Source organism: Anabrus simplex, chromosome 3 (assembly GCF_040414725.1).
Source record: "Anabrus simplex isolate iqAnaSimp1 chromosome 3, ASM4041472v1, whole genome shotgun sequence".
In the NCBI taxonomy this organism is placed as follows: Eukaryota; Metazoa; Arthropoda; class Insecta; order Orthoptera; family Tettigoniidae; genus Anabrus; species Anabrus simplex.
In genome coordinates, this window is record NC_090267.1 from 25,475,118 (window position 1) to 25,488,292 (window position 13,175).

The 13,175-nt window shown below is 41.2% G+C and overlaps 1 protein-coding gene across 1 annotated transcript in view; it reads left to right on the plus strand.

Moving 5' to 3' along the window:
* LOC136866965 (serine protease inhibitor dipetalogastin) overlaps positions 1–13,175 on the plus strand; it is a 305,131-nt gene that overhangs the window by 256,944 nt on the left and 35,012 nt on the right. Inside the window, exons 4-6 of the mRNA XM_067144054.2 lie at positions 605–766; positions 6,462–6,605; positions 11,555–11,719. Coding sequence (XP_067000155.2) covers positions 605–766; positions 6,462–6,605; positions 11,555–11,719 — 471 coding nt within the window. The remainder of the gene's footprint in view (positions 1–604; positions 767–6,461; positions 6,606–11,554; positions 11,720–13,175) is intronic.

Genomic DNA, 13,175 nt, shown 5'->3' on the forward strand with positions numbered 1-13,175 from the left:
GCACACACAGAAGCACAACTCAAATCCACTTACACACACCCATTCGCGGCCACAAGCATTAACCTTTCACTCAATACACACACATACAACATTCACTCACGACTTACGCTCCGATGTTCGCAGCCCAGAAGCCTTGGGTTCGAAAGGAACCTCCCAGTAGTTGCTCAAGAGAGCGACAAATAATTAGTGAGAGTCTGACGCTGGATCAAACCAGCCACCAAGACTACGTTTGAGAAGGGAAGGGAAGGGACAGGAGGGGGAACAACCAATGTAGAAACTAACTCACAGCGCAGGCGCACTTCAAGTGTCAGTTAGAGTCTTGTGAGAGAGCGTAATAGAAGTTTCTCGTAACACAATTTCTTAAATATAAAATGAAAATATTTCTTAAATGAAAATATCTGTGATAGTTCTTTCAGTTTTTCAGTCCAAATTATTATTATTTTCTCCAGGACGCAGTTGAATAGGAGTGGAGATAAATCATCACCTTGCCTTCCACCTGTATTTATTGTCAATTGTTTAAATATTGCAGCCATAATTTTATTATTATTATTATCGTGTTTGGTAAACCGATCTACTAACAGAGGAACTTCTTTTTCTGTTACAGAGTTGGCATACAGCTGTCTCATCTTGGCCCCTGCAATAACATATCAGCCCATCGAGAGAACTGCCCAGTGTCGTGTGAGCAAGCCCCTGTAGATGGTCCGATCTGCGGCTCTGATGGCAACGTCTACAAGAATACGTGCCAGATGAAACTTCTCACTTGCGGGTAAGTGGAGCCTCCTCCTCCCCACCTGTTACCAGCCTGGAGCAGCCCTTGTAAAGCGGACCTTTCGACTAGGCTTACCAGGCGGACGGTTTAAGCCTAAACGGTATGGAATTTCCCTGTTTTTCCGTGGACGACACAAATCGTAAAGAGTACGCCAAATGTTCCAATTTTAAAAATTACTACGTACCGGTAACGTCCAGTGATTTTTGAGAATAACGCCCGGGTGTGTCAACCTCAGTTACGACTTCACCGTGTAAAATGGATAGCTTCAATCCCGGTTTTGTAATTTGTGACGTTTTACCGTGGATTAAAGGTTAACCGGTCGTGAGCAAGCGAAGTGAGGTTTTAAGACATACATACGCTACATAACCTCAAAAGTAAGCTGTATATTACATGCATCCAAAGTGCAGTGATCCTACCGTTAAAATTAATTTGACACCACATACCGTATTTCTACAATATATTGAGGATGGTGAACAGAGAGAAAGAGACTGTGGCGAACTTGTTACAATTAATAGGTGACCAACTCGAGTTCCCTACTCTTGGAAATAATCCTGTTTCGCCAAAAAGTAATCTAAGTCATTGAGCATTTCACTTTCAAATGCACTAAAATTTGCCGTTCTTGTTCGCCTTTCCTTTTCCATATCGGCTAACACTGACAACTTAACCTAACGAAATAAAAGGAATTAATCCTGCTCTTTGATTAACGTCGCACCGACACAGATACGTCTTATGGCGACGATGGGAGAGGAAAGGCCTAGAAATGGGAAGGCAGCGGCTGTGGCGTTAATTAAGCTACAGCCCCAGCATTTGCCTGGTGTGAAAATGGGAAACCACGGAAAACCATCCTCAGGGCTGCTGACAGTGGTGTTCGAACCCACTGTCTCCCGGATGCAAGCTCACAGCTGCGCGGCCCTAACAGCACGGCCAACTCATCCGGTTTAATTAATCTTAGAAATAAGGGCCTGTAATATAAGCTATGACAAAAATGACTGCAATATTCTGACAAGGAGAAAAATTACTATAAAATTATTTTATGCAAGTGTAAAATAATTTAAATAATATTCGTCCAAGAATTAAAAAGGCAGCTGACGGTTTCAAACAAAAGGTAAACAACTGGGGACTGGATAAACTACTACTAAAATGTTTTATTCCTCCCCTGAAGGGGGAGGCGGGCCTCCTAAATGGTGACGCCCTCTGAGGCCGGGAGATTTGTTACGGTGGAGAAGATGCTCGGAGAAGGTGAGGAGGTTGGCGGCCGTGACCTGTACTACGAACTGTACCGGCATTCGCCTTAGTGCAGGAGAATGGAAAACCACGGAAAACCATTCTCAGGAAAACAGACGATTGGGGCCAGCCAGGAGGTCCAGCCCTGTCCCGTTTCACGAATACAGAGGCGTAGAGTAACGATAGAGCCGTGGCCACCCCTCCTCTGCTCGGTTTACCGGTCAGGGTGCAGAGCTGTTGGACCGCGTACCAGCCGTAGCCACTTAAGGGCCAGAAACTCACTCTGCATCAACCGACGAAATTAGAGACAAATGACTTTCGAAAATGTCACTGCCTTGTGGATAAATTAAAGACAAGTAACTGTCGAAGTCATCACTGCCTTCTGAATACTATTTTGAATTATTTCCCAGGGGAATAACAGCGAGAAAAAAGGAGGTTTCAAAATTAAGGATTAGGAATGGTGCAACAGGTTAATGCCAATACCGAGAATGGTGCATTTCAACAGTATTACTAGTTCCCTGAGTTCTCAACAGACGTCTCCAGCTACTTGCATTCGTCTTCATCGCGCTCTAGCGACCACATGATACTTACTCAAAGAGTTATCGCAAACTTATCTCTCTTTACCATTGACGACGAAGGAAAGGTGGTGATGGTGGTGATTATTGTTCTAAGAGGATAAACAACTGAGAAACTATCCTCACGACGAAGGAAATGGACAGATGAAATCAAAGGCAACTACTATGAGAATATCACAGAGAAGGCTATACATTATTGAACTGAACTTATTACACTTCCTCTTAGTATATTTGCATCAAATGCATTCACCGAGAGAGATTTTTTCTATTATGGTCATTAAATCACGTGATGAACGAAATATATCTACAACTGACCTAATAAAAGTGAGCGTACACTTAATTCAGTTTTTCTTAAACTGAAGTGATTTTATAAGACAGTTCCTAATTAAAAATGTACTCGTTCAAGTGATAAATAATAACGTGTTTATTTTTTCTTTCAAGTTTGTCATTATCCTAGCAAGTGTTGTAAGAATAGTACGTTGTGTTATATCTCAATATGAAATAAATACTGTACGGTATCTGTAAACAACAGTCGGCGCAACTATGAAGTGTTGATTAATTGTGCTACCAAACGTTCAGTGTCGACAAGGTGACCAGATGCGAATAGATCACAAAGAGGACAAAACTATCTAAAAATAGGGACAATGCCACAAAATATAGGACGCAAATTCCTCTATTGAGAGTCTGAATTTAGACATGTATTCTAATTTTCACATATATAAAACAAATTTACCCATTTACGTATTATACAGTAAATTGTTACAAAATGTAAACAATGAAACTAATATACACGACTTGCTGGTACTAAGATTCAGTTACCTTCAAGGGTTTTGGCCTGTCTAACGTATACTTTATAAAAGATACCCATGTAAATTCCTTCAGATTATTTGAACCATTAAGAAGACTTTCACAGATTCTACTTTGGAACGGTTCCTTTTGTGCTGAGGTCAATTAAAATACTCTTTCCATATTTGCATTGTGCCCTAGTAGAGAAAGAAAATATTGTGCAAGTTGTAACAACACTCAGGGTCATTAAATTACTACTCTCGTTTAGGAACTGTTTGAAATTGCAAAACTCATCAAAAGATTTCACATCATCGGTTTGAAAGGATTTAGACTCACGTTGCAAATACAGAATACATTTTTCAACATCACAATAATCAATATCACGTTGTCAGCTGACGAGAGAAGCGTGCAGTATACATAGTGTTATCATAGTACAAAGCATGTATACAATAATCAATGATGCCGTCGCGTAATAAAGAATACTTGAAAAAACGAAGTAGTAAAACGGATTACCCAAAAATAAGCAGATTCACTAATAAACGAGGACATTTCGGGTTTTTAAAATAATTCACTCGAACTCCGCACAATGATCTAAACAGGAAAACATCTTCGGATAAAGGAGGACGTCTGCTCGCACCTGTATTCCTATTACTCCTCTCAGAAATGTGGCAACTCTATCTTCGACGAAAGAAGGCAGCGATTATCGCATATAAGAAACGGCGTTTTAATATGGTGGATGGCAGTGTATGAGCTACAAAGGTGTTAGGGACAGCACAAAAACCAGTCCTCACGCCAAGAGAATCAACCATTCCCGATTGAAAGCTCACCAACCGTTCCGCAATCAAACCCTGAACTCAGAGGTTCGAAGGTTGAGGCGCTGATCAACCATCCTTGGAGGCGTAGTGTTACCGGCCAGCGCTATTAACTACCGTCCTCAGAGGTTAGTGTCCTATTCCGCCTGCTGTCAGAAATTTAAACTTGACTGAGGGAATGATAGAACCATAGGTCTGTATGGATACCAGAAAAGATCTGCACCATCGTTGGAAATGTGAAGATACGGATTTTATCTTTCCGTTCCACCTTAAAATGTACGAGGAGAAATTCGACAAATTGTGAAGAGTACAAGAAACTATTACTGCATAAATCTTCAATTATGGTCAGTCCACATACATCTTTAGTGTACTGCTTATGTAATATAATGTGATACCTGTCAAAATGTAGACTCATTCGACTACACTTGAATGGGAGGAATGGAAAGGGGCTATGTCCAGAAAACTACAGTTTTTAGAAGGCACAAAAAAATCTTTAACCGACAATGGTTTAGAAGAAGTGTCCTGTATTTGGTACTGATACATAAGAATGAGACCTACAGGTGAATCAATATACACAAGTTACATGGATTTCGGTTATAAACCCAGTTTGACCATGGTGGTGATGACCCATTACCGAACCTGACTATCTTGATGAGTCCCCTAACGTTCCCCTTGTAGAGGAATAATTGCATTACACAGGACAACAATCCAAATATTGATCGGTACGCTTTAATCATTCTTTGGGATCTTCAGGTGTGTAAAGTAGAACTTTCTGAACATCTTCTATTTTCTTTATATTTATCGGCAATAACCCGCTGTATGCTTGTGTGTGTGAAAGATATAGCACTGCCTTACATCAACCGTTTATCAAGCGAAATGGAAGGTGTAACGAGTCCGTCAATTAATGTCTTGGCTTTAACAACCCCGGGAGATGTGCGACGGACAATAAAATGGCTGTATGAAGGCATGTGAAAGTTCGCGTTCGTCATTTTGCTACCATACGAGCATATTGAGTTTAAATTATTTTTTGCAATTCCTTGACCACCAAGTTTTGAATCCAGAATATTACTAGTACAGTCAATAAGTTCGTCGAATGGCGCCTACAGAGTAAGCAATACGGCGTTCATGTAGTACAGACAATTACGTGTTGGACTGGCGCCTACGGTGTAGGCAATACGGCGTTCATGTAGTACAGTCAATAAGTTCGTCCACTGGCGCCTACAGGGTAGGCAATACGGCGTTCATGTATACAGACAATTACGTGTTGGACTGGCGCCTACGGTGTAGGCAATACGGCGTTCATGTAGTACAGTCAATAACGTCTTGGACTGGCGCCTATGGTGTAGGCAATACGGCGTTCATGTAGTACAGACAATTACGTGTTGGACTGGCGCCTACGGTGTAGGCAATACGGCGTTCATGTGGTACAGTCAATAACGCCTACAGTGTAGGCCGCACAGTGTACACCTATGTACGTACTACAGTCAAAATGTTCGGGGACTGGCGCCTACAGAGTAGGCAATACGACGTTCATGTTGTACAGACAATTACGTGTTGGACTAGCGCCTACAGTCTAGGCCGCACAGTGTACACCTATGTACGTACGGTACTACAGTCAATATGTTCGTGAACTGGCGCTAATAATTCAAGTATCACGTAGTCTTTTGACCTACTATTTCGCGTCATTTTTCCATCGTGGTGATCCGGGCGATGTCGACTTGATCATTTCGAACGTTTCGCTAGCGGATTTGCCTAATTTTGGCAGAACTTGAAATTTCCCCGTTGCTCAAACAACGGTAATCTCAAATTCCGGCGCTGACATTCAAGTAACCTTCACAACAGAGACCGTAGTTCTGCTTATAGTGCAAGTGTCTCCTGCTGGGACTAGCGAAGAACTGTCACGACAACAGCCTGTGGTATAGTGCACCACAGCGACACTAGACGGCCAGTCCACGAACTTAATGACTCTACTACGTACGACAGCTTCTTACACGAACAACGTATCCAGTCCTGGGCAAGGCCTCTTCTCGTACTCAGTACCAATTCTAGGTTGTTTTCTATTTGGACATGACTCTCTGTCTCGCCAAATGATGTGCGGACACTCGAGGACTCTGAATAACCTTTAGGCGAAAAACTGGCACAAAGTGGATATGATCCCATTTCCAATTGATCAATTCAATAACTTTTAAGTGTATTTACACTTGCAATTACTTCACATCTACTGGATGTATAATTTGACACTGTTTGAAATTTTTCAGTAATGATGTATTTGTTATGTGTTTGTTGTGATTACAGGCAAGGGGTTGTACGAACTTCTAAGAAATACTGCCTGACCACTCGTCATTGCCGCGAGTCCTGCTGGAGGGTATCTAAACCTACCTGTGGTTCTGATGGAAAGATCTACAGCAATGCCTGCAGAATGAAGTCCAAGAACTGCGGGTAAGAACTATCTTGTAAAGTTGAAGAAACCTTTGCCATCTTTTGTTCATAACTATGATATTAATAGAGTTTGTCTAAGCTTTACGTCACCACTCACATTTCAGCATCATCAAGTTTGAAACAACTCGCATTCTACTGAGCTAAGCCTCTTCCCTCCTTCAGTTCGCCCTTACGACATACTGTCTGATTGTCTGTTCAAATGTTAAATTATTATCTCACATTTAGACTACGGAGTGATTTGCTTAACGTTTTCACATCAAATGACTCGTAGACTTTTAAGGATATTAAAAACCTGTTCTCACTTTTAGTAATGTTACCAAAGGGTTCATCATTGTACTCACAGTACTTTTCTAAGGAGTGATCAGTGGCTACTAAGGCCATCGGTGAAGCCCAGACTCCAAGTGAGAACGATGGAAATCTAAAACATATTATAATGTAAGCATCTGACACACTGTTCCATTTACAAAACTTCAAAGCAAGGAGAAAAAAACGTCGCACGTAGTTCTGAGAGCAAAGCATCGGAGACTGATATTGCAGGCCAAGCGCTGCGTCCCTCTCCTCTCGTCTCACCTCGCGTAGCTTGCTGACGTATGTCCGATACGTGCGGGAACCGGGGGAATAGGTGTGTTGGGCTTCACTCCGTCAGATCTCCACTGCTAACGAACAACCATGCGTAGTCATCGTATACATTTCCTCTCACCTCATACTTTTGACTTAATTATATAGATAACAGTGTTGGTATTTCACTCCCGTTTACTTCTACATCCTTGTACGAAGACACTGCACGACTGCTGTTATAGAAGCTCAAAAACCAATGAACGATGGGTTCAACAGCTGGTAATGCTGTAAAATTCAAAATGTTAATTTAATAATAATAATAATAATAATAATAATAATAATAATAATAATAATAATAAATTTCGTGTGGCTATTTCTAGCCGAGTGCAGCCCTTGTAAGGCAGACCCTCCGTTGAGGGTGGGCGGGATCTGCCATGTGTAGGTAACTGCATGTTATTGTGGTGGAGGATAGTGTTATGTATAATAATAATAATAATAATAATAATAATAATAATAATAATAATAATAATAATAATAATAATGGTGCATGGCATCTGTAAGGTTTGGTGGTGACCTAATGAGGATGAAATGAATGACGAAGACGTCATAAACATCCAGTCCCCAAGCCAGTGGAATTAACAGTACAAGGGGGTTGATTCTGAGAATTGAACCGGGGTCATCGGACCAAAGACAAGCATTTTATCCATTTAGCCACAAAGCAGGGCTTTAATTTGCTAAACCTTAGGCTACCATCTCCAGTGATCAGGTGTTGATTATTGACAGTGGCAGAGGCCAGGACAGTAGCTTGTGAAGCAGCCTTGACAACACAGCAGGCTTCTCCATTGGCTGTTGGTGCAGCTCAAAACGCTTAAAAAGCTTGACATTCACTAAACCAACCACCGAAAAGTGGTGACCACGTCTTGATCCCAGCACACGCCACTGGGTATAATACCTGCTAAGCTAACGCTACTATCATTCACTAGTGAAATGCTGTCGCCCAGGAGGCAGATTCCCTATCAGTTGTTAACGTAAACTTTTCTTAAATGATTTCAAAGAACTTAGAAATCTATCGAACATTTCCCTTGACAAATTATTTCAATGTTCATATAAATGAAAATTTGTCCCAATTTGGGCTCTTGAATTCCAACTTTATCTTCATATTCTGATCTTTCGTATCTTTAAAAGCTCCAATAAAGCTTATTAATCTACTTATGTAATTCCATGTCATCTGTCCACTGACAGTTCTGAACATACCGCGTAGTCGAGCAACTCGTCTCCTTACTCCAAGCCCATTTTTTTTTTTCAACATTTTTGTAACACTACTCTTTTGTCGGAAATCACCCAAACCACTCGTGCTTTTTCATTTGGATCTTTTCCCCTTCTCATATAAAGTAATCCTGGTGTGGGTTCCATACACAGCAATCACACACTAATTGGGGTCTTACCGATGATATATATACTCGCTCTCCTTCACATCCTCACTACAGTTATGAGCCCTTTGGTAAGTTCGCGCATTTGCATATATTTTCCCCACCATTGCATGAATATGCTGGTGAATCATTTATGCAAATCACTAATATCTGAACCATGGGCGCCCACAGGATCTTTTCCAGGGGGGGGGGGGGCACATTAACAATTTTCTTGAATATAAAACCAATATAACGTCAGCAACATTAAATTGTTTACAGAAATTTCCAGTTATAACAGATGCTAGATGACTGTCAGTAAGTTCAGTTTATGAAATAATCTGGTATGATATTAAACAATTGAACATCAACATTTTTAGAATTCCAGGGGGGGGCCATGATCTGAACCTAATATCACCACCACTTTTATTATGCATAAAAATGCATATTTTATCTTTTTAAATAGATGCATCATATTTTGGGTGTTGTGTCCTAAAAGGCATATTAAAAGGATAATATAATTATGCTTATAAATGCATGCCCTGGCATTTTCTAGCAATGTGTAATATGTTTCGGGAGTTCAAGGAATGTGACTGATGACAATGACCATTCATAGATGAAAGGCTCATTCACAGAAGAAATGCGCAGGATGATGCAGTAAGGAAGAGCAGGATAGCGAGCAGGGAAGCATGGCTCACAAACGACACTAGACACGCGAAGCTGCATGTCAAGTGTCTGTGATGCAATGTCGGTGTATCCCTATACACGGTTGGGAATCAGTGTTGCCAATCTTGCTATTTTACACTAAACCAGGCGGTTTTCAGTTCTTGTTTAGCTACAAGGAATTGAAAATTCAACACTGCTTGTATAGGGAATTAGTTACTTTTGAAAATCTTTACCTACAATAAAACTGATTAGTATTTTTCCATGGCTGAGCAGTGACTTTGTCTATATGGAAGTTGACAACACTGTTGGGACTCACAGTGTGACGGCTTCAAGTGGCAAATCAGTTTTTCACAATAGTAGTGGCGCAGCTTCTGTAGCGGCTGATTGGACATTTTGTTTATCCCAGTCGTCTTAACAGTGCTAAGTGCTAGTTGTTCACTGCATTAGAGAAGAATTCACCGATAATGAGTCTGGCACTTCAAAATCCATGGAATAACAACGTAAGTTACAGACAATAATTTTAGGTATAAATTCAGTATGAGTTACCATACTTTTATAGCATGATAAGAATGCAATATGTTAGAAATCGTAAGTGGAATACCTTGTAGAGGAGAGATGTGTTCACTGCGACAGCCAAGAACCCACCCGCCGACCCCCAGAAGTAATTTTGCTTTTATAACCTAATACAAGTTATCACGTGCCATAGTCTATCGCCTAACTACGTACCAGCATTTCCATTGGGTGAGACACAATGGGATATGACGTCACTGCCAGCAATGCAGTAAAATGAATTACGTTACCACCCACGCACAAGAAATACACAACTTTGTGACTAACCTACCCTAACGTATCCAGACCAATTGTTTTGTCACTAGTCTACCCTAACGTATCCAGACCAATTGTTTTGTCACTAATCTACCCTAACGTATCCAGACCAACGGAGGTATCACGCGGGATACTAGAGGCTTCTAAGATGGGGGCTTTCGCCAATTGTTTTGTCACTAACCTACCCTAACGTATCCAGACCAATTGTTTTGTCACTAACCTACCCTAACGTATCCAGACCAATTGTTTTGTCACTAACCTAACCTAACGTATCCAGACCAATTGTTTTGTCACTAACCTACCCTAACGTATCCAGACCAATTGTTTTGTCACTAACCTACCCTAACGTATCCAGACCAATTGTTTTGTCACTAACCTACCCTAACGTATCCAGACCAATTGTTTTGTCACTAACCTACCCTAACGTATCCAGACCAATTGTTTTGTCACTAACCTACCCTAACGTATCCAGACCAATTGTTTTGTCACTAACCTACCCTAACGTATCCAGACCAATTGTTTTGTCACTAATCTACCCTAACGTATCCAGACCAATTGTTTTGTCTACCTACCCGTTCGAGATTCCTAAATTCAAAAGTAGCGCTGATCTAGGACTAGTTCTTTAGATGAACAGTTGGCAGCCCTGTCCACCGCACGATCACGATCATCGCGAGAAGTGAGCGAGGGAGAAACAAAGAACAGTGCAATCGCGCCTAGATGCGTGCGCCGGAAAATGGTAAGTCTTACTGAACGTTTGCCTAATTTTATTTTATGGAAATTAGCTCAAATTGATTATTCAGAGGGCATGAACTTCCGATGCCTAGTTATTTGAGATAAACACGTTAGCTAGTTCACTCTGTAGTCCATACTATCTGCGTCTGACGAGAAGTCGCGGCAGCTTGTAGGTACGGCACCAAGCTAGTCGTGATAAACAGCGCTTACAGTAAATGATTAACTAAAGCACAATTGCACTTCATAAGAATTACCGCGGACGGAACCGATGTTCCTTGTCAGGCCTTGACACTTGACATTGGCGCATGCGCGCGACTTCTCGTCAGACGACCATAGTATGTGATATTCTCTTTTAACCTTATTAACACACTAATTATCCGGCCCCGCGGTGTACGAGGCAACGTGTCCGCCTGTCACCCGCCGGCCCCGAGTTCCATTCCCGGCCGGGTCAAGGGTTTTTAATTGTAAATGATTAATATCGTTGTGTAGTCCTTAACGTTCCTTTCATCACATTCAACACTTTACACTTCCGCCATTTACATAGTACACGCAGGTTCCTCACATATGGTGCAAGTAAGGGCAAAAGATCTTCATAGGTCGACGCCCCGAACAAATAGCATTTTAAAAAACACAATTTGTCGTAAGGAAGCACTGAAAGACGGAAGAGGCTTAGCCCAGTAGAATGTGAGTAAGAGGTAAGAAATAGATGGAAATTGTTGAAATGTATTCATTCATTCATTAATGTATTTCTTTATGTTACAGGAAGCACGTCTTTGAAGTACCCATGTCTTTCTGCGTGTCCCATGAGCGCAACGCTAACAGCAATGGCTGCCCAATGAACTGCGATGGAGAACCCGAGCGGGCTACTTGTGGTTCAGATGGAAATGTCTACCGTAATGAATGTGAACTCAAGATGCTCAACTGCGGGTAAGACCTCACCTCGCTACCATAATGAGTATGATCATGAGTGCGTCCACTCATCGGCTCTAGAGGGAGCTAAACATATTGCCAGCAACATAATCTAAAAAGTCTGTTTACAGATAATTTTAAATCGTCTAGTTCACTCAAGGTTAAAGAAGAGGGGAAGGAAACGCAAAGTTAACTCGATAGTTCGTTTAAATAAACAGTCTAAATACCGTACTTAAAAGTATTGGAAAGGAAAAAAGTGATGAATTAAGTCATGGAAAAGACTGGAACAAGAGAAGGAGCATGTAAGCACAAATCGGAAAAATCAGAAGGATAAGACAATCTCCATATTTTCATATCCTGTCTTCCTTAAATAAAGCAAACTCTCGATTATCCGGGTAACGCATGGATAACTGAAAAACGCGGATAATCCAAAATACACGAGTTCTTGGCGAAACTGCGCATTTACTGTAATTACAAAACATGCTATACAACACATGTGAAAGCCCACTTAGGTGTAGATCGCCGGAAACTGACAAGCTGTTTACTAAATTACATCTAAAAACACACCGCCTTTCGTATGACTAGCTTTCAGTTCACTTTCAGGAAATAATCATCCATTTTTTCTGTTTCTCATTCACATCTTTCCACTGATCTCATTTTCCAGAGAGTCAAGCGAATTTTATCCTGCATATTCTATTAACAGATCAACGCATTCCCAAACCCTAGTTCATAGATATCGCTATTTAACACCTCGCGGATAGTTGGGACAACAGGTTTGCGTATATCTGTCTTCTTCCTAACACACGTAAACCGTCCGTAACTTCAGCAGCAACAAGAAATGTGATACGTTTAACACTCATTGCCAATTATTGAGATCTGTCGGCGTACATCAACAGTGCGATGTTGTCCGCCTCCGTAGTGCAACGGTTAGTGTTATTAGCTACCGTCCTTGGGGACCCGGGTTCGATTTCCGGTACTGCCAGAAATGTAAGAATGGCAGGAAGGCTGGTATGTGGTTGAAATGGTACATGCAGCTCACCTCCATCCGGGGTGTGCCTAAAAAGAGCTGCACCACCTCGGGATGAGGACACGAGGTTTTTTATGGCGATGTTTAAGAGTATGCTTTCACTTCGTATCAACGCAGAGTGAGAATTCTGAAAGGAACTGTTCCAGAAGAAAACTTTAATCTATTATTTTTATTAACAGCTTTAAGGGTGTTGCAAATTATCTACATTTAGCTCCTAGGGAAATGGTCTAGCAAGAAATCGGCCGCGGGAAGGTTACGAGGTTAGAGTAACAGCATTCAACAGAAGATAAAATGGAAAACAACGGAAAATATTTCAGTGACGACCGACGGTGGGAATGGTGTCCGTAGCATCTCCCGCCAGTAAAACTTGAATCACATTCACAATAGAGCATTCTAAACGAAAACGTTTGTCCCAATTACAACAGATTTTTTAAAAATCGCCGAACT